This window comes from Calypte anna, chromosome 1 (genome assembly GCF_003957555.1).
Source record: "Calypte anna isolate BGI_N300 chromosome 1, bCalAnn1_v1.p, whole genome shotgun sequence".
Lineage (NCBI taxonomy): Eukaryota > Metazoa > Chordata > Aves > Apodiformes > Trochilidae > Calypte > Calypte anna.
In genome coordinates this window covers 131,401,237-131,427,696 of record NC_044244.1, presented here as the reverse complement: position 1 = coordinate 131,427,696, position 26,460 = coordinate 131,401,237, and the positions used below count along the sequence as shown (strand labels likewise).

General features: G+C 40.7%; 2 protein-coding genes across 2 annotated transcripts in view; one reads left to right on the top strand and one right to left on the bottom strand.

Annotated features, from left to right (window-relative positions):
• The window catches only part of LOC103532390 (cohesin subunit SA-2), a 59,547-nt gene extending 34,237 nt beyond the window's left edge, over positions 1 to 25,310 (top strand). Inside the window, exons 15-33 of the mRNA XM_030469048.1 lie at positions 1,872 to 1,980; positions 2,687 to 2,804; positions 3,657 to 3,760; positions 4,209 to 4,301; positions 4,387 to 4,476; positions 5,495 to 5,698; positions 7,100 to 7,176; positions 8,147 to 8,234; positions 9,253 to 9,330; positions 11,214 to 11,306; positions 12,005 to 12,173; positions 13,963 to 14,114; positions 14,924 to 15,025; positions 16,312 to 16,457; positions 16,542 to 16,661; positions 20,167 to 20,357; positions 21,389 to 21,563; positions 22,632 to 22,728; positions 24,226 to 25,310. Of these exons, the coding sequence (XP_030324908.1) occupies positions 1,872 to 1,980; positions 2,687 to 2,804; positions 3,657 to 3,760; positions 4,209 to 4,301; positions 4,387 to 4,476; positions 5,495 to 5,698; positions 7,100 to 7,176; positions 8,147 to 8,234; positions 9,253 to 9,330; positions 11,214 to 11,306; positions 12,005 to 12,173; positions 13,963 to 14,114; positions 14,924 to 15,025; positions 16,312 to 16,457; positions 16,542 to 16,661; positions 20,167 to 20,357; positions 21,389 to 21,563; positions 22,632 to 22,728; positions 24,226 to 24,234 (2,215 nt within the window). The 3' untranslated portion in view covers positions 24,235 to 25,310. The remainder of the gene's footprint in view (positions 1 to 1,871; positions 1,981 to 2,686; positions 2,805 to 3,656; positions 3,761 to 4,208; positions 4,302 to 4,386; positions 4,477 to 5,494; positions 5,699 to 7,099; positions 7,177 to 8,146; positions 8,235 to 9,252; positions 9,331 to 11,213; positions 11,307 to 12,004; positions 12,174 to 13,962; positions 14,115 to 14,923; positions 15,026 to 16,311; positions 16,458 to 16,541; positions 16,662 to 20,166; positions 20,358 to 21,388; positions 21,564 to 22,631; positions 22,729 to 24,225) is intronic.
• A 786-nt stretch (positions 25,311 to 26,096) lies between these two features.
• Positions 26,097 to 26,460, bottom strand: part of PPP2R3B (protein phosphatase 2 regulatory subunit B''beta) — a 47,465-nt gene continuing 47,101 nt past the window's right edge. The window contains exon 14 of the mRNA XM_030450436.1: positions 26,097 to 26,140. The gene's annotated coding sequence lies outside the window, so the exon portion shown is untranslated. The remainder of the gene's footprint in view (positions 26,141 to 26,460) is intronic.

The following is a 26,460-nucleotide window of genomic DNA, read 5'->3' as shown; positions in this document are numbered from 1 at the left end:
ACTCATTTTTCCACTAGAAGTGTGTACCACAAGGGTAGTAGATGTGCTTTCTTCTTCTGAATCAGTAGAGAAATGCTGTCTGGGGTAATCATTTGTTCCCCTCTACAGCCCTGGCACAACAAGCATGAGAAATGTTGCAAGACTAACCCAGAGAATATGAAACAACTGACTGATCCACAGATGCCATGCTGTGTGGAGCATACCTCTTTTCTTTCTACTTTCTTTTCCTGTTGCTTTGCTTCTTACAAGCTAATTCATCACCTGGCATCTGCTGGATTTCCATAGCTTTGGTGATTAATCACAAAAATGGCCTCCTCCCTTTGGAAGTTGCCTTACACATTGTAAAGGCTTTGAATAATGAGAGATGCTGCACATTAAAAAGCCCTCCCAATTTTCTGTCAGGTTAATGAAGTACAGGGTTTATCTTCCCCAGGAGTAACTCTTATAAATGGGCTTCTTATAACAATGGTTGCATGAAGTGAATGGAGTTGGCATGCTAGAAAGAGAGGAAATAAATATTCTGTCTCTACGGCTGATAGAAGTAATTTTGTCTTACAGAGAGCAATGAAAAAAATATTTTGGCAAGGCTTTTGTGGGGAAAAAAATCACAAGATATAGTGATTTGTGTTTCCACACATGTAGAATCTCTTGCTGGTTGTCTCTTCCTGCCTAGCTGAATTGCTGACATTCTGGGGTTTGTGGAGCCAAGTCCAGCAGAAAGATAAATGAAGATAAATATCTGTTTTGATGAGTCTTCTATCACATCTGCTCGTCTGGCTTAGTCTTTTGTGCTGGTCCTAATTTTCTATCGTAAATCTGGTGTTTTTCATATCATAACACTGCTGCTTTTTTGCCATCGAGGAGATTGCCCTGATAACTACTTTTTCTACCCACCTTCTCAGTGCATTGTGGACACTTTGACCCTGTAAACCTCATTCTTGTTCTTGTTTGCCCAATTCTTCTCTCTGGCACTTCTGCCATATAATGCACATTCTAGTGTGATAGAGACATTAGTGGCACCCTCCTTTCCCTAGTCATCCTGCTAAAAAATTTAGTATAAATGCTTACTCTTCCCTGCTCCCATTTTGTTTGCACAAAATGTCCTCAGTGCCTCTATTATTAACTTGGGCTACTTACTTAGGTGGCATAAATTATACCAGCAGAAACCTAACTGAAAGTATAGGGTTTTATTGGCATTGAGTAGTGTGGTCCTGTCCTTAAGTCTAAGGTGTTTGGGCCTTACATTAACCTGTGAGGCTGGCCTTCCTGTATTTATTTTGGGATTAGCACTTTCCTTGAGCAGTACAGTCACACTCATTTTGGATAAAGAGGAAAAGAGAAATTAAAGTGTCATATTGTGTTTCAGACTTCAGGCAGAAGAGGCAAAATAGTTTTTCCACTGTATTTGTGAAGTTGAGTAAATTTCCTCTTACGAACCCAAGATACTGTGCTTTGTTTAAGAAGTTTCAGTTCCAAGATGTTCCATGATGTGAATAATGGTTGTGAATTCCTCTGCTCTGTTGTTAAGGTTTAGATTCAGCCTAGAGCAAGTCCCTTTTCATGCATGAGCAAATGCCTGCCTTGTTAGATGTCCAGCACTGAGGAGTCTGCATCTGTTGTCCAGAAAACTGGCAGCCTACCTGTGGAATTCTCAGAAATAGGCTCTGCATCCACAGGGATAGCAGACCTCTCTTAATGGAAAACAATCTAATATCTTTTCCTTTCATCTGATAAAAAAACCTGATGTGATTTGGAGGAAAGTAGATGTTTAAAAAAATACAGTCCTTGGGATCGAATGTAACACAGAATTAGTGTTACATTGGCAAAGAAGAATGTGGCAGAACTGGACTGACTTCCTTTTCTGTTGGCAGGCTCCTTAGTCATGAGGGAGATGAAGAAGTTCAGCCCAAAGAAGGAGGGAAGTTTGGGTCGAGTACTGACCAATTGAAAAGATTAATATCTTTTTTCCTGGAGAGCAAGGTGAGGAGAACAGCCCCTACAGTAAGCGTTTTAGATCTAGTATATAGAGCTAGATTTAGATCTAGCATGTTGCACCAACTATTGACTTCCTTTTGAAAACTGTTTCTGGTGGTGAGATCTGAAATATTTGGGGTTTTTTTGCTCTCTAGGATGAGTTTTTGAAGACATTTCTTTTCTATTGTAATAAAACTAATTTATGACTATGCTCATGGGGAGAATCAGTGCTGAAGCAGCTTCTGCAAACAACCCGAAAGACTAATGCCAGAGACTGAAGGTTTTTTGGTTCATGTCCCTGTCTCTCCATGGGCAGATATGGGTTGCCATACCATGTCTCTATGCTGACCAAGAACTGATCAGTTTTGCTGGGAGTTTTATTAGCTAAAGTGTTGTACTTCACTCTTTGGCTTTTGCAGTGCTGCAGACCTACGTCTGACTAAGGTGTCTCAGGCACAGCAGTTTTAAATCTTTCTGCAAAGTTTTTTCCTGCTTTTCCTGCTTTTTTCCACCACTTTCCTACTTTGTACCAGATTGGAGACATGGGGGTTTAAGTGTTGGCTAGCCTCAAATTAAGTTTGTTGGAATACTGTGCATGAATATATGTGAGAATGGCAAAGCTTTGTGATTGGAAAAAGGGAGAGGAACATATCAAGGTGGTTTTATTTTGATGATGTGTTTGCTTCTGTAAGTTCGTGTTTTTAATTCCTAGCTACACAAACATGTTGCATACCTCATAGACAGCTTGTGGGACTGGGCAGGCACATTCCTGAAGGACTGGGAGTGCATGACCACTCTTCTGTTAAACAATGCTGAAGGAGATGGAGAAGGTGGGTAAGCAAAGAACTTAGTTTTGTTTGAATGAATCTCTTGATACTGTTTTTTGAGCTTTGCCTTGATCCCAAATTGTGGTTCTCAAGAGCTACAAAGCAGATGCAACGCCATGCCTTCCCAATATGATATTTATATCAATATATTTGTTTTATTAGTACATGTGTTATATATTTGTTCTGTATTTATGTAATGTTATTTTAGAAACTTTGCAAAAATACTTGAATAATAAAGCCATAATGATTATGTAGCATCCACTTTGTTTGTCCAAAACCTAAGAACCTGACAGTGTTAACTGATTGAAGTGCAATATTGTTGGGCAATATTGTTCATGACAACATGAGTAACATGTTGAGTTCATTGGCATCTAACACTCTAGAGGATTGGGTTTTTGTAGGATTATTTCAAGGGAAAGTTCTTTAACTTTTTCCAACACAAACCAGTCTGTGAATAGTTGTTGTAGCAAAGGTGGAGGTGGTCATGTGATTAAAATCAAAGTTTGAAGACCCAGTGAGTTAAAGCATTTTGGTACTCAAAGGAGCAGGTTTGACCTAAATGAGATGGTAATTAGTAGGAGTAGGCCTCGCTAAAGTTGCTTGTGTTTCTGGGAGCCCGACCCCCTAAAATGTTTAGCCATGAGAGTTACAATCAGTTTTGTGATCAGTAAATATAGAAAATAATTTTCTTCAAATTAAATAAAACTACTCTTTAGGTGTTTACTTAGCATACCTGCATCTTTCTTTATGTAGTGTCTCTCCACAGTTGCTCAGACAAGTAGGCTTTACAGTAGCTGTTGTTGCATCTTTATTTGTCTTTTGTGTGATGCTGAAAGCAGACTGATTTACTTACAGCACTGAGTGATGCCCATGAAAACACTCTCATTGAAATCATCCTCGCAACAGTTAGAGAAGCAGCTGAAGGTCATCCTCCAGTGGGCAGAGGAGCAACCAAAAAAGTCAGTGCATCTAAATCTTATTTGCTGTCCTGTAATCACGTTCTCTTTGCCTTATGTGCTTTGCCAGACATCGTGTTCCCAGTGGTAGATTTATCTTAGGAAATAAAATGGCTTATTATTATGAAATGACACAGTGCCTTTTGACCTCTAGATTGTATTAGTAGTGGATGTTGAAGGAGGTGAGCATTAGAGGAAATCCAGTTGAAACATATTATTGACAAATGGTGGGCATTTTATCAATGAGATATAGCTGTTCAGCAATTTGCATGTAATTTAAGGTTAAAAAACCAAAACAAAACAAAGCATCTGGTTGTCTCCATGGAAAAGTACTGTTATCTTAGCTTGATACACATTAGACAAAGGCATGTGATTTAACTTTGGGTTACATGTAAAATTCCACTCAAGTCTAAAGAGTTTTTATAATTGAAACAAAATGCTTTATCTGCAGATTCTGTCAGCAAAAGAGAAGAAAATACAATTGGAGGATTGTACCAGAATTACTGAACACTTTATTATCGTGCTTCCTCAGCTCTTGGCAAAGGTAACTAACAGCTGCTTTGTGAATGCATGTTAAATATTTCATTAAAATTCCTACAGTGTACTCATGTCCTGTTTTTTCCTTGCAGTATTCAACAGATGCACAAAAAGTGGCAAACCTTCTGCAGATTCCTCAGTATTATGATTTAGATGTTTACAGTACGGGACATCTAGAGAAGGTGAATAGGAATTGGGATAGTCAGTTCACTTGGAATGTACTAAATCTATGTGACAAAGTACAGAGTTTAGTGGGACTTGGAACAAGTAGGAGACTGTTGAAATATAAAGTAATGGCATCATAACTTGAGGGAAGTGGTCTTATTCAGGTCTTACTACTTTTTGACTTGGGGCTGCCAAAGCAAAGCCTTAGTGCTTGGCAGTTCTGATATGCTGTGTCTGACCTTGGTGGGTGATGATCTGTGGTTTCATTTGGTAGGCCCTGCCCAGGGTTTTTCATTTTTGGGTGGAGAGAGGGTGGGTATGCCATGTGTCTAAGCTAGTGTCTCCTAGGAGTTTAATGCAGAATAGGTCTTATTCCCCTTGCAGGCTGACTCCCAGCTGCTGGGGAATGGTAGTAACTGAAAGATAAGAATGGAGATAGTATGTCTGCTGATGGGAGAGGGATGGTCAGAAACAGATAGATGAAATCCTTGGAATAGCTTGATGTATTCTTCAGCAGGGATGTTTACAGGGAGGTAATGTCAGGCAAACACTCCTAGGTTAATTTCAGCACAAAACTTGGATTGGAACAGAGAGGGTCAGCAGAAAGTTACCTCCTGTCACTATGAGTGTAGACCTCAGTTGCTGACAAGCTCTGAAACAGTCTTCATCCTCTGCTGCTAAGAGAGAAAACTTTCATTATGTGGAAACACACCTGACTTTTGGAAAGGCATTTTTTTTATTCCCTACTTTTTTCTTTGGTTTTATGTAATGCCAAATGAGTATTGCTAAAGTAGAACTTTTAAGTAGTTAATTCTTCAAGATGATCCAGAGACTATAGTAGTGAAAAAGAGCTATAAACCCAGAAAAAAAGTTGTATCCTCTAATCCTGCCCCTCCACTCCATAGGCTGGAGTAGGCTGGCCTTTATTACATGTTGGTTGTATGATCTGTAGAGATATGAGTCTAGTGAAATGTATCTAAAGCATAAGTGGATTTTTGTACAATTTAGCCATAATACACCTTTTTTCACCTGCAGCATTTAGATGCTTTGCTGAAAGAGGTAAAAGACATTGTGGCCAGACACTCTGACATATCTGTGCTTGAGGCTTCCTCCAGGACTTATTATATCCTTTGCAGTGAAGAAATTGCCATCTATAACCAAGTGGATCGTGCCCAAACTCAACTGATAGATGAGTTGATGGGACAGCTTAACCAGCTATTAGATGGCTTCTGGAAAAAGGTGAGTGTGACTCATGGAGAAAAATACAGACTGTTTCCCTTTGAAAAAGAAGCCAAAAAATTAAAGGGGATATGAAGCTTCTGTTTGCTGTTTCTGTTTTTGGGGAGCAGAGGTTTCAAAGATGGGTTTATGTCTTGTTCTAATATGCAGATGTATTTTGGTAGGAGTAGAGTCAGGAAAATAATAAATGAGGAAGTCCATACCATTATCAGAGCATTTTGTCTTCTGAATATTCTGGACTTGAGATCAGTAGTTGCTCCATTACTGTGCCAAAGATAGGTGAGTTAATAAGTGCTGTGGATCTATAGGTGATGAGACTGTTTCTAAAAAGCTATAGTTCTGTACTTCTATGTATTTAACCGTGCACAAGATGTCCTTTTTGCTGCCACTTTGGCTGTAGAGATAGAATTAGGGAAAAAAAGCAACCCAGCACTCTGTAATGCAGATTGAACAGCTTAGGGATCTTTGAAATAACAACTTTCCCCTTCAAGGAGATCTGCAGAGTCTCCTTCAAAGTTTTTCATTAGTTCTAAAAAGCAGAAACAGCTGGTGGTGATATGAATAGCTTGCTGGCTGAACTGAACAACAGAACCCTGCAGCTGATCTGATCAACTGTGCTGTCACGAACAGGTGTCACACCATGGTATGAGAGTTAACACTGGCAGGTTTTTATTGGACACTGGGATATTGTAAACTGTGTCAAGCCAAAAGATCCCCTAACCTGATTGGATTTATTTTGTTGGTCTTAAATAGATGTCCATATCGATGTGGGTGAACGTGTACTTATGAGAAACAAGATAAGTGCTAGACCAGGGATTCTTCATCTCCTTCATAGTGTGATCCCTATCTAAATAAAGAGATTTTCTCCTGGAACCCCTCCCTTCTAATTCCTGGTCGTATATACCATCTCCTATAATCATGTAGCATACTTGTGGAAATTACAGCAATTGCATCTATGGGAAAGTATTTAATATATTTTTAGCTATCTTTTAATGTGATCTGGCAGCTGGAAGCATGGAGAGTCAGCACCATGTGAACACTTAGCTGTGTGAGGGACTATGAATGGCCTGTGACTCTGAGGGTTATTACTTCTATGTTAGCCTAATTGCCAGTTTTCACTCTGTATTGACAATACTGTAGTCTACTGGGGCTGCCGTGGGTTTATTAATGACAGGGACACTTGCTTACACAAAATATCTGTGCAGTCAACATGTTTTGGTCTTTGCTCTGTTTTGTTTTCCTGTGGAGGAAGGCATGAGTAGCATGGTTAAAGGTGAAGGAACTGGTGAGGACTGGAGGAGAGTAATTCAAGCTTGTGGATTGGTTGGGAAGAGAACGTGGCACTTTCCTTGCCCCCACAGTGTCTAATTGCTTTCTCTTTCCCAAACTTCCCCAATTTAGGAAGAAGGATTTTGTACAGATGCAGGAGAAATTTCCCGGATTCACTCTGCTTTGAGAAGAGTAGCAGCTTTTCATAAGTGAGATGTTTATTTACACAATTTGCTTTCTCATGTAACTTAAGTCTTGACCTAACAGGTGCAAAGTGAGAATTAATTGGTTGATTGGTTTAGGAAACTTTTTAATAAGAGAATGAAAAAGCTTCCTGCAAGAGGTGCTACAAAGTCTAGTTTCTTTTTAACAGAACTGTACTTAGATATGGAGTTTCTTTTAGACTCATTACTGAGGCTGGAGCATCAGTCCTAACATGGCTTAAAGTGTGAGCTCCAGAGTTGGAAGGTCAGAGTGGACACAGAGATCTTCTCTGTGGTGTCTCCCTCCTGGCTGAATGCTTTTGCACTGTCTTGCTGTCAACCCTGGTGGTCAGTCTGAAGAGGGTATAGTGTATCCAGTCTTTTTTTTCCCAGCAGATGTAATCTGCGTTGTTTGTTTTAGTTTATTTGCTCTTCTTTTGTGAAAAGATGGATTTCTCAAAAGCTTGGTTCTGCATGGATTATTCACCAAGTAAGTTGTCATGCAAGACAGTAGCAGGTAGAGAGATTGGGCCTTCTTCTCAATGTCTCTTACCTACCCAGTGTGTTAGGGATGCTGAGTTTTTGCAAGGAGAAGTGTACAACACTGAGTTGTGAACACTCAGGTGTGTTAGAAATGGTCCTTTAAAGCTGGGTGGGAAAATTGTTCTCTAGAGCTTTTTGGACACTTAAAAAGAGGGTGGCTAGAGTATAGGAAAAGTTACAGAGCTCAAGCTTCTTTTCCCTGTCCTCATGACACTGCAGTTTTGTTGTATGAATGCAGACTGGAAGATTGTGAACTAAAAGCTGCAGTGTTAGATCATGAAAATTTTAACTTCATCCCCCCCTATAATTAATAATTAGTTCTTTAATGTTATTGCTCATTTGAGGGCAAAAATAGGATACATTTAACCTCTTTGATCAGGTGAGATTTCATTCCTTTCTTAGTGTATCATTATTGCTTCTTATTGACTTGCAGTGCCCATGATCTCACCAAGTGGAATCTGTATGACAAGACTGTACGGCTGCTGCTGTTTGAAGTGGAACATGGGAGTTTGCCTGTTTTGGTGAGTTGTTAATACTTAACATTAAAAGAGGTTTTTCTTATTGAAAGCAGGAGTATCAGGAAATATTAAATAATCTCATGAATGTCCCATGAGACAAGAAGATAACGTTGCTATTTCTGAATCTGGCAAACTGAAGCTGTCTTTGGCATAACATTGGAAACAGAAAATTCATGCAATAGATTTGTTTATTTTTGAGATTCTCCAAAACTGTGTCAGTCATGTTACATATGGACTGATCTTTTGTCATGCTCAGTACTTTGCATTGATTGCACAGTCTTGCTCTCAGTCCATACGAAATTGTCTGAGTGTGAGGAACCCCTTATAGATTGTGTGTAACCAGACATTGGAATACTTAGGAGCTGTTGCTTGCAGATTGACTCTTGGTAAAGATGATTTGTAATTACCAGTTGTCTCAACTGCATCCTTTTGGTTATCTTGTTGCCTCAACTCAAACATTGGCAGTGCCAAGAGGGAGATACATAGTCTGGGATTACAAGCTGAGAGACTCTAGCAGGCAGGAATGTTAATCAGCCCCGTTTTCAGGAGAGAACTGGAGGGTATTTGGGCATGGGGTGAAATTTAGTTGAGAAGAGAGAGCCTGCAGCCAGGGGGTAGTAGAGGTGGACTCCTTGAGATGTAGCGTCAGAGCACCAAAGTTTGGCTTCTGCTCTGAGTTGCCCTCTGGAGGAGTCTACCTTTTATCAAAGACTGCAGAAAAATCCTGACAGTCTAAACTGAAGTTAGCTTCTGTGAACACCCTTCCTGTTACATGGTTACTTTCCACTGAACTTATCAAAACATCCAAGCTCTGCAGATGCAGTACCATAGTAATTATGTTTTCAGAAGGCAATGTCTGCTTGTTTGTAAACCTACTGAGTTTATTTTGAGGGCCTAAATATAGTGCAGAAATGGTCATGCAAGCAGCATGCAGGATGTCAGGCTTGGACACTTCATTTAGTCCTAAGCATTTGCTGTTGAGCCTTTCATGTAAATAAAGGAAATATATTTTTATTTGCAGATGATCCTGCCAGCTCTCCAGTGCACATATTTTTCTCTCCTGTGGAAACTTGCTGCGGTTACAGAAAAGTCTCCCAAGGTTGGCCACTTTGTAATTTTGAAACCCAGAGCTGTGCTTCTAGAAGTTTAAGTTGCTTTTCTGTTCTTAGTTTGCCAGAAGAAAACAAGCTTTCTAAGAAGATAATTTGTGAATTTTCTAGACAAAACCAAACTGAGTTAAGACATTTTCTCTCTCTTCCCTCCTTTCTTTATTTTTTTTTTAAAAAAAAGTTTATCCTTTTTAAGTCTGCAAGAGAATGAGTGAACAATGGTTCACCTCTATTTTCACCACAAAACATGTGCATTGAATTCCTGGGGCTTGATGTAGATAAGAAGGAGCTTGTTCCACTGCCAGTTTGTTGTTTTCCTGTTTTGAGCAATGAAGAATATTCAGTGAAAACTCCAGGAAGTCCTGTTGCTTTGTTATAATTTTATTTTCTTATTTTACTTAGACATTTCTGGTAGAAGGTTTTAGGAAAGTGATAGTTTTCTCATCAGCTGACTACTTTCTTAATTGGTTTTGTCAAGAGCCAAGCTCTGGCAGGTATTTCAGAAGACAGTCTTGTTTAAGATGCCAGAGAAGAAGAAAACTCTCTAATGCTTTCTCTCACGTGTGAATGTGTACCTGTGTGGCTCCTCTTTGTGGTGATTTCCAACAACACTGATTGCTGCTTCTTCTATCTTTCTGTCCCCTTCCCCTGGTGCTCCTGTGTGTACAGAGCAGGACGCTGACACTGGTGTTTGTTTTGTGAGGGAAGTGCTAGCTGGGAGGTTACCCATTTGGTGACTGATTCACTCTCTATTCACGTCCCTTTCCATTCCTGTGTGAATGTCCACATCTCTCACTGCTCTAGTATGTTCTGCCTCTCAATCCAGACACGGTTTGCCTGACTGATAATGAGGCAGCACATTTTTTAATTTGGCCTTTCGTATGGGAGCACACTTTGATTGGAAGCACAATGTTACGGCCCACTCTGCAGGGCCAAATCTGGATGTTGGCAGAGAGAAGAGGAAAAAGAACATTTCCTGGACAGCAGCTCTAGGACTGTTTCTTTCCCCCTCCACCTTCCAATAGTGTTAAGGCAGTGTTTTGCCTCCCCCTCTGCTTCTCAGCATGCCCTAGGATGGATCCCCTTTCTTATGAAGATACAGTTGCATAGCATGAAATCCAGCTCTCATTTAAGGGCATTCCTCTTCTATTGACTGCTCAAAGTTCAGTGCAGTGCAACAGCTGGGACCCGGTGAAGGATCACAAAGTCTTTTATGTGGCTGTAGGCAAATGAAATAGTCTTTCTTGCTGGATTTATCTTAACTAATAGAGGTGTCTTAAGTTTCTGAGTGCCAAACTTAGCAGCGTAGTTAAGCTGTGTTCCTTCTGTAATCAATAGGAGATTGAAGAGCACCTCCAGAAGTCAATTCACATTGAAAATGAGGTGAGATGGGCCAGAGTTCTTACAGCTCTGCTTCCATCTGTAGAGTGAAAATCATTGTCACTGCTTTATAAGGATGAGCTGAAGTGAATAAATGGGAGTACATGCTACTAGAGCTGCCCATCCTGCATATGGAGAAATAAAGTTTGTGACTTGCTGAATACTGCCTGCCTCAGCAAGTATGACAGATACACGTCTTACTAGTATTTGTCACATTTCTGCACCAGGGTGGGGGAGGGGAAGTATATATTTTTATAGACCAGCCTCTCTGTCACAAATGTTGTGCCTGAAAACAAGACGTTTTTAAAAAGGTCATAATTAGTAAGCTGTTGCTACTGTGAGATGTCAGCTTCTTTCATGTCTTCAGCTGTGCTGTTTTAAAGGAATAATATCAGTGGAAGGTAGGTGTAACTCTTGCTTGGTTTTATAATTCTATATTGAATCATAGTCTCTAACATACTTGTCCTGTCATTTCTCCTAAATACATTCCTAGGAGACTCACTCTGCCCTAAGAAGAGAGCTGAGACGTTTCAGTCAGATTTGCATGTGCTTCCTCCACCATAAGGAAAAAGATGTAAGAGAAAAGGTTTGTGTCCGTCATTTAACTGGCATTCATGCTCAGTCCTGTATTTAAATGCCTGCCTTTCTTTTCATATAGAATTTTCTTCTATTGATTTTTGCTATTTTTTGTCTCTTAGCAGAGAAATAAGTCTTAAAAAAGACCTTGTTGACTATTTTAAAAGGAAAAAAAAGTTCTTTTAGTTAAAATACTACAAAAGTTAATGCTTTAATCAAACACAGATATGTGTTTGTATGGGTACATCTGCAGAATCAAGATGTGAATCTAAATGATTCAATTTGCCAGTTGGTAAGTCTTCTGTTCAGACTGATCAGTGTACTGGTTCCTATAGCTGCCTTATTAGTTCCTTGCCATGAACAGTACTTAAAAAAAAAAAAAAGGAGAAATTGTCTAGTGATTCACATGTTAAACAAGAAGCATTCTAGACTAATGAAACTCCTCCTTCCCATGGAAGTTTTAAAATGTTTAGGTGATGTTCTTGCATGACACTTGTAGATATTGTATCCTGAGGTACCAGTTCTGGAAGGGTTTAGCTGTGGCCTTTGACCACACGTTGAGGAAAACAGAAATGTTTAGTTAGCAAGGAAAAAGTGAAATAGAACGTAGAGTGTGACTTGTGGTGTTTGATGGAGATGCAAAGTGAAACTGGCATGAAAAGTGACACAGTCTCTAAATCCTTTTGTGGCTTTGTTTGCTTGATACAGGCCTTCATGATACTCTGTGACTGGTTGCTGATTTTGAGCCATCAGGATTCAAATAATAATGAAGAAGCAGCCAGAATTGTAGATTATCTTCCTAGCACATCACTTCAGGAAAAACTGCTTTTGTTTATCCAGGAACATGTTTTTGTGGAGCAAGAAGAGGAAAGCAAAGGTTAGACATCTCCATCACTGGAGAAACCAAGCTGTCTGCCACTTGTGCTGTCATGTGTCATCTGCACTGAACATCTCAGGAAAAGGGGCTGGGCTGTTTTTTTGGTGTTATTTGCTGATGTGTGTCCACTGTTGATTAACCCCAGGAAATACCTGCCAATTTGCTTGTAGGATAAAAAGGGCTGATGCAGTTGCAGGCATGGGTGAAAGCATCAAACTATTTGGTAGGCTGACTTTGGAGGCACAGTTGATGATGGAGTTAGAGGAAGGCCTTGCAATGTGACTCTGCATTGCATGGACACTTCTAAGCCATCAGAGTAAAGTCTAGTGGATTTTGGTTTGGGGTGGGGTATGGGGCAGATTTAGTGTGAAGCAGTACTTGTTGCCTTTTTCCAAACATGTTTAGGTGCCATATTGTGAAGGCTTGTTTATTTTGGGAGTATTTTGAAAATATATTGTTGATTGTTGTTTGGAGGTCAAGTTTAAGTGTCAAGTTTTGAAAAACCAAGCTGTGGTATACATGTGCAAGCATAGTTCCAGGTTACTCTGTTGAGCTCTGTCCTTCTGTCCTTCAGATGGAGTTCTGTTTTCAGTTTTGGGTACTGCATTTCTTCAGGTAACAGTGTATATGCAAGAAGAGGTGGGCTGAATTGCTACAGGGAGGTAGTATAAGAGAAACCTTATTGGTGAGGGTAAAAGATGCAACAGAAAAGGTTGCTCAAGTTGGTTGTAGTATCCTAGTTGTGAGTGTTTCTGAAGCAGCTTCTTTTCAGGCTTCGTATGTTATGTATCTGAAACTGATAAAATTGATCCCATTTTGCGTTAGACAGCCCAAGATCTGTTTCAAACCCATTCTGTATTATGCCTTCCATTTCCTAGTCCTCCCCACAAAGGATCCCTGTCACCCCATCAGATTCCTTCCTCTCGTGTTATGGGTGTGATTGTCTGTGTGCACAGCTGGCAGCTGCTCCGTTTTAGTTTTGACTCAAATTTGTAGATACTTCTGATCAGTCACTTACCTTCTGTTTGTTTCCAGTCCCACAGCTGTGCTAGAAGCAGAAACAGTCCATATCAAAATTATAGGTCAAAAGCTGAACCCTTGGGCCATTTGCAGCAGGAAAGACTCTGTCTCAGCTTTTCTTCAAGAAGCTGTCCCCAGGCACCTTCAAAGCTGTGCTGGAAAACTCATTAAGAGTATTTGTTTTCCACAAGTTATCCAGCTAGTAATGAACCCATGTTCTAGAGACTTAATATGCTCTTAATGATATGAAATAACGTTTTTCTTTCAGTCTTGTTGATAACCACTTGGAGAGTTTAATCTGAACTCTTCTCTTGTTGACTGTGCATAGCAATGTTTGTAGGGTTTCTGATGAGTTATGTGCTGGCTTTCTGGCATCTCGTGTTCCTCTGGAAAAAAAAATGTGATTGCAATTTGTCTGGTCTCTTCCATTTGGTGTGGTTTTGCCTTTTCTTCTGCACTCTGTTTGGTTCTGTTCTGTAGCTGTGAGCAGCAACATACAAGGAGATTCTGACTAGCAGAAATGCAAAAGCCTTGCAAAGATCAGAGTAGAAGACTGGAAATAACTGGTTTTCACTGTCATCAGCTGCAAGCTTTGAAATGGAAATAAACCTGTGTTTTCTGATACAGACAGTAATGAGCGCTAGCATCTGTTGCTTAGTATGTTGACTGCACAGCTGAGTCTGTGCTACTTAGATGAAAGTTGGTCATTAAAATTGAGATGTCTTGAAAAAAGTAGTAGAACACAGCTTCCCTTCTTTTGTTTCCCTAGACCTCACAGAAGAGGAGGAGAGAAAGAATGAAAGTTGCAAACTTGACGACTTGCACAAAAAGAGGAGTCTTCTTGCAGCATATTGCAAGCTAATAGTGTATAATGTGGTAGAGATGACTGCAGCTGCTGAGATCTATAAGTATTATGTGAAGGTAATGTTTTAGATAAGGCTGCTTTGCCTGTCAGTGCACTTTAGTTTTTCAAAGAGACTCCAGTGTTTCTGAAAGATGTGGGGTTAATATCCTTATGGCTTAGGATCCTTTTTATAATCACAAAAGAGCTATAAAATCAAGCATGAGTGGGATAGATCCTTCCTTGATGCTCTGCAAAGGTGCCTCTGCAGACAAACTGAAACTGAGTAGAGGGTTTGTCTGTCTGAACATCTGCTCCTCAGCTTCTCCAGAGAGACCACTGCAGAAAAGCAGTTTATGGCTAGAAGAGTGTTTTAACTATAGAGGTTCTTACACTCTGGTATGAAGATACCTTAGATTTCACAAGTCCCAGTGTTTAGACAACTGGTAGAGCTTCAGGCACTCTGAAGTGGGTTTCCTAAGGGCTGAGTACAGCAGGGAGTAGGCAGTTTCCTTCAATCAAGTAATGGAACTTTGGAAATACTTGAATGTGGATCTTGTTCATTACTTCATTGGGCTCAAGGCAAACACTGGTTAAATATGGAAAACCCTCTATTTCTCTCCTGAGGAGGCTTTGCTCTTTTGCTACAATAAATACTTAACAATTTTAGTGTAACTTCAATCCTCATGTTACTCTCAAAGGAGCATATCATTGTTTTAAATATGAAATAATATAATAAATTCAGTTTTCATTTTTTAGCCTGGGTGTTCTGATATTGGGAGTGTTTTATGAACTTCTTGTGTAACATGAACAGAGCCTTGTGTTTTATATACTCCCAGTGCTAAAGAAGGGGAATGATAATTCTCATTTGTTTTGTTGCTGTCACTAGACCTACAATGATTTTGGAGACATAATTAAAGAAATGTTAAGCAAGACGAGGCACAATAACAAAATTCAGAGTGCCAAGACACTGATTCTCTGTCTTCAGCAGGTAAGGTTAAGCAGCAGGCTAAGGGCTCTTATGACAGTTGTATTCATATTGGACTTTTTTACCTGCCTTGCCATAACTATTCAAATTAATTAAAAAAAAACTAGTGGAAGAAATAGTTTCATTGCCTTTATTTTCTGTGTGTATGCTATTTTTGCTTGTCACAGTTAAAATGCCTTTCAGATCATTACATGTCATTTAAAATGTGACTTTGTGCACAACTTCTTTGTCGTGTTTTTTATCCTCAAGTTCATAGTGTGTTAGGGCTGATGAGAGATGATGAAGTGTTTCTTGTGACATGGTAGGAGTCTCTTACCATTAACAGAGGTTAAGGATAATACTCTGTGTTTTACGAACTACCTTAATTCCTATTGAGTTTGAAACCACAAATGTGTCTGTGTCTGGCCAGCTCTAATCCTCCTTCAGTATTTTTTTCTGGAAGAAAGTGGGTCACAGCTCTTCTGAAGGATCTCAGTTGCTGGAGCTTGCAGCTGCTGAGGCCAGTTAGCTATTTTAGCAGCTGCTTTTGCTGGCTCTGCCCCTGAGCTGGGCTGCTTCTAGTTGGAAGTCGTGCTGTGAGCCACAGAACGGTCTCCTCCCAGGGGGTGCTGATACATGAGCTTTGCTTATTTCACACACATTGCCAGGGGCTTAGGGCTGTGAACTAGCCCCTGAAATTTGAGCTTAGATGAGGCTAAGTAGCATTTGGCCACATATATTCTGCTGACATAGTCAGGACTTTAGGTATCACATAGACAACAGGCCCTTTTTGGCCTTTGCTTGACCTTGAAAGTTAACAGGTTGAAGAGAACAAGGTAACTCCAGGTCCTGTTAGGCAGACCCCCCAAAACATAGTTAATTGGGCTTGAGATGTGCTTTTGACCCAGGCTCACTCTCAGAAATGGAGCTATGCTGCTGCAGAACTTGCTGCTGCTTATCTATTCTGAAAGCCTCTTGGGCAAATTAGGCCTCTGGGGTGTGGTACAGAAGTCCCAAAAGGAGATGGGATCAGTGGAGCCATCATCTTCAGGAGTCAGTAATCTGTTTATGCACATGATTTTTATTTTTATTTTTTGATTCATGCCTATCTGTTAAGAACAGCAGTGTCCTTTGTGCCCTTGTCCCTATTCCAGTGGTGTGCTTCTGAAGCAGGTGACTTCCCTGCTCTTCTGTAAGGCTTCTGTCTCTGTAAGCTACCTGTTGCTTGCTGTGCCTGTCTCCGTGTCCTCCTGGTGCTTTCTTTGCCTGGAGGATTTCATAGGGTTGCTCATCTAAGGCTTTTTTTGCAGCTGTTTCAGAGACATGCAGGCAGCAGTGGTGGTGTGGACTTCTCTTCAGCTTCCTTCACAAATATGAAAGAACTCGCTCGCCGCTTTTCACTGACATTTGGCTGGGACCAAGTGAAATCCAGAGAATCTGTAGCCATGATACACAAGTATGTGCCACGTAACATCACTTTGCCCTTGGCTGATGCTTTTATTAGTTGTCTGTTTATGACTCTTGATTCTTCTACTGATAGGGAAGGAATTGAATTTGCTTTCCAAGGAGCTACTGGAAAATGCTTCCCTCCTAACTTGAGCTTTCTGCTAATCATCAGTGAATTCTCCAACAAGCTGCTGAAGCCAGACAAAAGACTAGTGTAAGTTAAGTTCTTCTAAGTCATACACAGTTGTGTTTTGCTAATCCTACTACATGGGACACTTGACCTTCAGTGCTGCAGAAGTTGTTCAAGGGCTTTTCAGAGAACCTTTGAAATCAATCCACCCCTTAGGCTGACACTTGTTGAATTTTGTAGAAGTAGTAATTTCATATTTTACGTGCAGTAGGCCTGCCAGAGCTCTTCTAGACATAGTTGTGGCCACACATGGCAATTCTTCTAAAGGTAAAACTATTAATTTGGTGTAAGAGATTTGCAATTTGAGTTGGTGCAGCGGTAGGAATGCTTTTCTGAACAGAAAAGTAAAGCCAAAAAGATTGAGGAAGACATAGATTATTATTTTGTAACCATCTAATTCTGTAGCTTCAAGACTTGAAGCACACTTATTGCAAAGTTCTATGGCATATATTTGGAATAGAAATATACATGGTAGTATTAATAATGTGATATTTAAGTTCAAGAATATACAGGGCAATATGCCCTTATCCTGTTGGATCCTGTGTTTCACAGCAGTTTATTTATTATTAATATTTATGTATTTATTTATTGTGTGTAAATATACAGTTTAATAATGTAAGAATGACAGACTTATTTTGGCATCACAGGCACTATGCATCTGAACAGAGAGTTTGTTATGATTACATCTCTTATTCCCTTCTTCACATGCCTCAACTCCAGTTTTGAGAACAAAGTAATGTTCCTTCCTTCCTTCCATTTGACCTTTGCCATTACTTCCCTAGTCAGTGCTGCTTATTTTTGGATCTGGATCTTTACACTTCAGTCTTGTATTCACAGATACTGTAAAAACTGTTGCAAAAAAAAAAAAGTATTTCCATTTTCCTGAGATCCTATATGAAGACATGGGTATGCAAGATGAAACATAAAGATACGTCTGCCTTTTTAAATGTCTGAGTAAATCACTCCAATTCCTGAAAAATTCCACCTTGGAGAATTCATCACCAAAAATAGAAAAAAACCCAACTATCATCTAGTCCAACCCCTCTGCAAGAGCAGGGACACCTCCCACCAGACCAGGTTCCTCCAAGCCCCATCCAACCTGGCCTTGAACACTTCCAGGGAGGGGGCAGCCACAGTTCCTCAGGGCAACCTGTGCCAGTGTCTCACCACTTCATTCTTCACAAGAAAGAATTTTTTAATGATTTCTAACCTAAATCTACCCTCTTTAATCTTGAAATCATTCCCTCTTGTGCTATCACTGCACACCCTTGTAAAAAGTCCCTCCCCAGGTTTCCTGTAGGCCCCTTCAGGCACTGAAAGGCTACAGTAAGGTCTCCCCAGATCCTTTTCTTCTCCAGGCTGAACAACCCTAACTCTCTAAGCCTGTCTTCATAGGAGAGGTGGTCCAGCCTGTTGTGGATGCTTTCTGTACAACTCTGTCCATGTCGTCTGGATTTTAAAGAGTTGTTAATGTGTGGTGACACTTTGCAATAAGTAGATTTCTGTTAATCCATCCTTAAAAAAGTTTGTCACTTCATTTACCTCCAAGGAAAAATTTTTAATCAAACAAGAAGAAAATATTTCATCATTGGTGTGGGAAGTTAAAGGTAAATTTTGGTGGGTTTTTTTTTTTTTTCCTATGGCTGTATTTAACTGCTTGTCCAGAGTATATATTTCATAATTATATTCCTGAAAGTGTTAGATACATTTAGGTAAGTTTATTCATTGAGATTTTTGTGGGAAATACAGAACCTATCAGGGAATGCACTTTGACTTCAGTTCTTACTGCTTTGGACCTGCCCAGTGCTGCAGAGAACAAATGGGAAACAGTAAAATTCCCAAGGGGAAGAAACTACACGTTCATCCACAGCTACATTCAGACTGTGTTTCTGGAGTAACAGTGTCTATTTTGGGAGGCCTAAAATGTCTTGTAGGGGCTGGAGATTATATTTCATCTTAGAAATATTTAGGTTTAGCTCCATCATAAATTACTGGATGGAATGTTTTAGGTCAACATGAACTCTTAGAAATAAACATCTGGTTATTTTCATTTTTATTATTGATCATAGTATTGATATCCAGGTCTGTATGTTAACATATGTGAACGTACCTGTAACAGATGAGATACAGAATATAGGCATTTGTTAGGAGGGAGTATATTTCAACACCATCAAAGTATATATGGATTTTAACCTCCTCCTCTGTAATTGCCCAGGCTGTAGCAGTAAAATATCCGACTTGTCAACTGTTGTGTGCCACAGAATGCACACAAAAAATGAAGTATTGAATAACAAGCACCACGGAGGGCCTGATCCCTGAGTCAGCTGAGTCTTTCCATTGACATTGATAGCAGTTGGATTAGACCCTAAATCAGTAGCTACAATACATGCTTGTTTGAAACCAACAAATTCCATTTCCAAGGTTTCTTGATCCCTGGAGCACCCGGAGTCCAGGACTAATTGTTTCAGAGTTGGTGCTTGCCTTAACCTCCTCTCAGCACTGGTTTTCTTCTTTTGCAAAGTGAATTAAATGCCTGATATTTTCCAGGCCACACTCCCAGTCAGAGTAAGAATAATATACTGTTCAGGCTGGCATTAAAACTGTCACTTCTGGTATTTGCTAAAGTGAGGTCTGTTGTAACAACACAGGGCTTGATTTTAAAGTGATGAGCTGTAGCTGAAATATACTGAATATCCAGTTGCTAATCCCAAGTCAGACTTGGGTTTTCTTTTCTTACTATTAAGAAGTAGGAATGGGTCAGAAAGACTTTGTCAGAAATGCTTGTTTTCAAAAAGAATGTTTCAAAAAGACCTCTCTGCTCCAGAAAAGGTGGTAGCTTCACCCAGGGATTCAAGGAGGCCTAATGTCAAGTCTCTGGATTGAGTCAGGCATAGCAGGCATTTGAACTAATGATCCCACATCCTGTGTGTTGTCGTAACTGCAGAGCTGTTAACTGCTTCTTGCAGATGCTTGAATTATTGTTTAGAATCTGAGAGAAGTGGATTGAGTTTGAGATGATAGTTCTTGTTTTCAGTTTTGACAAAACAGGCACTTGTGGCCTAAATATACCCCATTTTCTGACCTGCTGTACTACTGAACCACAAGGAACATCTCTCGCTTGGGATCTCCTTTGCATTGCAGTCCATGAAAAGGGATGAAGGAGAAGGGCCACTGGGAGAAGGGATGAAACCTCACAGAGTTCTGCTCCTGGCAGCATCCATTGGCAGTAACTTTTCCTGCACAGGAAATTCTGTCTAGAGACTAATGTAATTCTGTAATTCCTGTGGATCTAGTGTTGTTTCTTATGCTAAAACTGAAGCACTCTTTTACCTTTGAAAGCATTTGCATTTTAAATATTAGGTTATTTCAGAAATGTCAGATATTTCTGAGAAAAGGGATGCTCTTTCTTTTTCTTTGACATTTCTGAGTTTTAGTGAATGAAGGAAATATGCCTTCCTAGCAATACCTTTCCTATGTATTGAGGAGAAAGAAACTGAGTTTTCTTATGCTTGCTTTTGTTTTTCTTCAGGTATGCTTATTTACAGAGGTACATAGCAGAACCACTGCCTTGCAGAGGAGACCAATGGCAGCCATTGATTTGGTACAGAAACTCCTTATTGGCAAGTGAAGATGAGGAGAGCTCTGTCCTCAGCAGCTCAGGAGAGTGGTCCCCTGTGGGTACATCTAAGACGTCTTCTTTTAAAAGGAAGTTGTCTAATGGTATGAAAACTTCCCTCTCTTCTGGATTTAACTGCTTTTGCTTTGCCCCAGCTAAAATGCACTTTGTTCTCTTTCGTTAGCAGTACCACTGTGTATTGGATGTTGTGGACTTTCCACTTTTAAGTGTTGCTTTTGCCTTCATCTTTGTGGTTGTTTAAATGTCTCTTCATCACTCAGTAGCAGGAAGGTTGGTCTGGAGACTGTGAGTGAGCTGAATTCAGATAGTCCTGATTTCTGTTCTGCAGTGAGCTCTGGCATTTATCTGTGCCATTGAGACTTGGTTCATTGCTTTCAGTTGTTAAGAGCATTGTTACTTTAGGCCTTGTAGATAATTGAGGCAGGAGAGAGATTTCTAGATCTTCAGCCCAGATGATCTGGTCTGAATCATCTTCTGGGTCTTTTTCTCTCCGATGAATTTCTAGGGAGCCTGTGAAGATTATGCTTCTAACTTAAAAGAGTTACAGTTAGGTGGGCTGCATCCAGACATCAGCAGCTTTCATGTATTTCCAATCCATACTGAGGTATCCATTGTGTGGATACAGTGGGACATAGTTAAATGTATAAAGCCATTATGGAAACAGTTGTCAGTAAAAATGGCAGTGTCCAGTGCTATGGAAGTGTGCAGCTGCATGTGGAGGAAACAGAATTTTTCCAGAGTGTCATTTAGTTTCTTTCTTATCCTTCCTCAGAAATTTTCTTTTCAGTGGCTTGCCTTCAGAAAGCTTGTTCCTTTGAGTCCCCAAGGCAGTCATTTCTTGAGGGTTATACAGACCCAGCAATACTGAGTCACTTAAGGACTTGGGTGAGATCATAAATCTAGATTGCAAAAATGACCAGTGGGCAAATTTAGTGGGTTTTATTTTATGTGACTTTTAGCTGGCTCCTTCCTTAAATGAATGTTGTGCTCCAAATCTTCCTCTAAGCTTGGCCTCATTGCTTTACTGCTGTGGTGAACATGCTGAAAATGTCCATCTTGAGACCTCTGAGGGTGAGATGAAGAACAAGTCTGTTCACTGTCTGTTTGTTTACAGGGTCTTTGCCTGAAACCAGCCAGAATGAAGCAGCCAGCAAAGCTCCAGGCCTGCAGTGTACTTCCCAGCTTGCCTCTGCAACAGGGAAAAGCAGGAAGAGGCTGAAATCTCGAGAGATGCACTTGCAGGAACATTTGCAGTTCCTTTGTCCAGGAGGGCTGCGGAGAAGACACTGGTGAGTTTTAGGTCTTAAAAGCTCCTTCATTGGTCCTGGTATTAGCAGCTGGGGTCTCTGTATCCACCCTCTGGCTATTTTTTTAATACTTTCATAGGCAAAGAGCACAGGGTGTATGCCCCTCCTGTCATTTATGGCCTGTGTCCCAAGGACAGCTTGTAGTTTGGTTTCATCGGTTCAACATCTACATTTGCTGCTTTTGCTTGACTGTCCCCCACTGTCACAGAGTTTCCAGGCCTTTTGGGACTAATACTGAGTGTGCTGAGACAAAGACAAGGACAAGGAGAGTTCCCTATCCTGTGTCTAATGTCTGTGGTCTTGATTAGAGAGCTGTAGTGTCAGTTATTCCCTGGCTGTTGCTTCAGCCTGATGATGAATGTTTTCTGGATCTCTGGAAATGAGGGAGTATTCTTGTCCCTGCAGATCTGCTACTAACTACCATGTAACTGGTGACCTTCTTTTAGAGAAGAAGGTCATGGCCCTGTGCAGCCTGCACACATGCCTGATGGAAACACCATAGAACTAGGATGTAAGAGAGGTGTTGCAGAAACAGGGAGTCTGGAGTTTATCTCTCTCTGAGCTCTGTAAAGCACTTAAAGTGCTCAATTGGGATATTTTACTTTAATACAGTTCATTCATTAAGGTGCTAGGTGCCGTTTTCCCATTGGAAGGTAGGTTAAAAGGTGAAACACAAATCCCAGAAAGACTCATGCTTTTCCAGTTTTTTGGGGCACCTGGTTAATGCAAGTAAAACAAACAAAAAAATTATTAAACATGTAGCTGTTCACAGATACATCCCAGTTTAAGTGAATGTTTTGTTTCTGAACTGCTTTATTGCAAAGCCCTTGGAGTACAACCCTTTTCCTACCTGGGAAATACTGGGCCAGAAACTTTGAGCTACCTTACACGGATAACTCAGCAGCAGATCTTAATATGGGAACTACTCTGACTGAAGAACATTTGTGCTGCAATAAACTTTCTCAAGAATTAGGTTCTTATGGGTTGTTTTTTTTTGTTTTGTTTTGTTTTGTTTTGTTTTGTTTTGTTTTGTTTTGTTTTTTTCCTCAGCAAAGATGAGATTAAGACAGAAGATGTCAAGCAAGGCAAGGGTCAAGCAAAAGACACAACTGAAGATGTCGATATTGATGTGGTTGGTGCAGACCAGGTAATTCTGTCTTGAGTTTTTCTGCTCTGAGGGCAACTGTAGTTGAGATGGGTAAATGTGAAATCCAAATCTCAGGAGTACTCATCTAGGAGCAAAGGGGCTTCTCTTATGTGGCCCATTTCAGGCTGAGAAGAGGGGTTCTCCCCTCTTCTCTTTCCAGCTGCAACCATAGTCTCCTCCTTCAGCTTGATCTGCAATTTTAAGGCAATTCTTACTGCAGTATCCAGACATCCTTAGGTACATTGAACACCAGCTAGGAGGCATGAGGAGGAGGATCCAGTTTCCTTTTTCCCATTCTGTGAATCTCTTTGATTAAGAGCCATTTGCTGCAGTTGTTTGGTGTTACTGACACATTGCAGAGATGGCTCTGCTGCATGGCCTGCAGAGAATGTCTGCTTCAGAAATGGTGATTGCATTGTGCTCTTTGGATGGAGCATCAGAATGTGTCTGATCACTGGTCAGCCCTGGGCTCTCTGCTCTCCCTTGTTTCTTGCCCTTTTCCAGTCAAGGCTGTTGGGGAGATTAAATTGTCCCCAGACCAGCTGGGGATTTGAAGGGCACAGCCTGGGGGTTGTCCTGTGGGCCTTTGGGATCAGATAATAGGTTGGTAAAACTGCAGCTGTCTGCCTGGGTCTCAGCTCAGCCCTGGGATGGATACTTGCAGGAGGAGAGGACTTTTTTAGCCCTTTGGCACAGTGGAGTGCAAGGACACCATGGATCATGCAGCAGTTACTGTACTGAAAGGGGAAAAAATAAATAAGGAGGCCACAAGGGTTCCTGTGCTGTACCCCTCCTGTCCTCCAAGGGTTTGCTGTGTCAGCCACTGCAAGGGAATGAGCAGTTCCTTTAGGTTTGTCTCCAGCATTTCCCTGGTTCTACTTCCAATAGAATGTAAACCTAGTGTATGGCAGACAGTTTTCTGCAGCAATTCAGGCAGCTCCGTGCTTTCCAGTGGGTCTGGTTATTTGGGATCTAACAAATACATTTGAAGACCTTGTCTGATTTTGGACCCATTTAAATGAGTTTTTCTTGTAAAGCTGAGCAAACGGTTTCTTTTCATATATGAGTGGCTTGTTGTGGTTCTTGTTTTCTGTTTTTTTGGTTTTTTTAAGAGAAGAAGAGGGGAAAAAAGAGACTTCTAGTATTCCTTCCAGAACTGTGCCTTTTAAAATGTAGACTGTTTGGACCCCATTCAGCTCCTATTGAAGATGGAGAATACAAGAACTTAAGTCTGTGGGCCAAGAGGGAAGCCATACAGAAAATGCACTGCTTATCTAATGTGGCCTTTCTCTGTAGTGCCTTTTCTGGGCTCCTTGTGGTATAGAAGTGCTTCTTTCCTTTTGTGGAAACTAAATATAATGCTTTCCAAGCACCAGCTATGGCCCAGCTGCTCAGTGGTTAGAAGCTATGCTTTTATTCAGATTCCTTATGTGCTCTTGTACAATATTTTCTTCATAGTATGAGGCTGACTTAATGATTTTTTTTCTTCTGGTATAGGACAGTTAAGGAGCTGAGAGGATAAATGGAAGTGAAGAACACACTACCATGGTTTTCTGCAACTTGCCAAACTGAAAATGGGATTGTGATGGCATCAACCCAGGCAGCAGGAGGTGTGGATCAAGTAAAATCTCTTTCTGTAGTCACCCACCCAGAAGCAGTCACAAGCACTGCAGCTGATTTATCCACATTGCTCTTTGTGGTGTTCCCAGTTTGGCTTCTTGTGCTTCTAAGGTTGTGGTTGTTGTGAACAGCATTACTCAGCTGCATCCTGATCCTGGCTGGTGCCTTGGGACAATTCCTAACCTAAGGATTAGAATCAGTCTTGACAGATACTGACTCAAAACTGTAAAGTAGATGAGACAAGGGTGCTCAGATCAGCAGGGGTGAGCCTGCTGCTCCTGTTTGAGATAGCCAAGATGGATCCCTACTTCTTTCCTTGTACCTGAGCCTGGCAAGAAAGGATCCTGGCCCAGCTGTGCATGCAGTGACCTGCAGGGTGATGCCAAGAGACTTGGCAGTGCCCTTTCCTGCCCATAAAATGGAAAACCAGGATTGAATCATGTGACTGTATCTCTAAATTCCAGTGCTGACAGAGATGTGGTCTGGGGGGATCAGGACATGTTCATCACCCCTAGGACACTTGCATCAAGACTTCTAAGCAGCAAAGAAGGAAACAGTGGACCAGTTGACTGAGTGTTTTCCTGTGGAAGAAATCCTTCATACACAGAGATCATGTGGTATTTACTTGGAAAATACAAAGTTTGAAAAGCCAATGTAAATAGACTGTAAAAAGGCACTTCAGAAGTAGTTTTTTTCCTTTAAGAATTTGCAAATGATCTTCACTTGGGTGTTTCAGAGCCAGTAGGGTGGGGAGTGGTAGCTGACCCTTTGTCCCCACTCCATGGAATTGTACACTGCAATAACCTCCATCAGCTTTATTTTATTTATACAGGATTGTAACTGTGTAAAATAAACTACTTAAACGTTGCTGTCCATTAGTTAAATTCCCACACTAAGTCTGGAGAACAAACAGCAGCAGTGCTCCCAGCAATGCTCCTGGCCTTAGAGCTTGCCCTGTTATTAAGTAAGCTGAGAAGTCCATTCCCACAAGCATGGAAGTGAAAGCCAGGAATGTCTCCCAGCTATCAAATACCCTGAAATGGAAATATTAAAGCATTGTGTTTCTTTTTGCATAGTTAAGTTATGCAGTAGGCTAATGCAAGGGGAGAGGTAGCACTCCATAGGATAATGTTGATTCTCATCCAGATCACCTTATTCTCAGTTTCCTTGAGACTCCTCACCTCCCATACCTCAGCTCTGATAGTGAGGTTTCCCTCATCTGTTGGGGTTTGTGGATCTACACCTAAACACCTACCAGGGGGCCAGAATACAGTTGGGTGGGGACTGAAAGAAAATGAAAACACTTACACCTGGGACCACATCAAACATGCAGATGCTTTAATTCTTGTAAGGAGGGATTAGGGATGGCATTTACCCTTCCAGAGGAAGGTACCATAATCTTCCTAGTTTACATATTGCAAGAAAGTCACTTCTACAATAATGCCATAACATTTGCTCTACTAGAGCTGTGCAAGTCCTTGAGGAAAAAAAGGTATCACAAGCTTATCAGAGAGCAGGATTTCATAGCAGCTACAGGCTCTGCAGAAACAATCTACCCTGCACCTCATCGTGGTCTCTTCAAGGGACAAATGTCACTGTGGGATGAGAAAGCCCATGACTCTACCTGCCCATTTACAAGCCCCCTTCTTAAAAAGGGGTTTTGTAACCTATTGTAACCTTTTGTAACCTTTCAGCTGAAGGATTTCAGGTAAGGAAATGTCACAGCCTCTTGAACAGCAATAATAGTTCAGGATCATCTGGAAAGTGAGTTGGTCATCCTTTCCCACAGGACCTTAGGGAACAGAGCAGAATAAACACTTTATCTTTACTGTGTTTAAAATCCCTCAACCATGGGCAAATAGTAAGAGAAATTTGACATCTGAGTTTCCATTAAAATTAGAATAATCAACCCTGATATTTTTAATAATCTATTGAATGGTATTAAAATGACTCTACTTTTTCTTGGTATGGTTTACTAACAGCTATAGGTTCCTTATTTAGCAGACTCAGATATCTAAGACTCTTTGTGAGAAGGTGTGATGAGTGCTCAGAGTTCTCTGTGCCCCTTCCAGTTGCTCAGGAAGAGTCTTTTGGATGAGGAAAAATGAGATT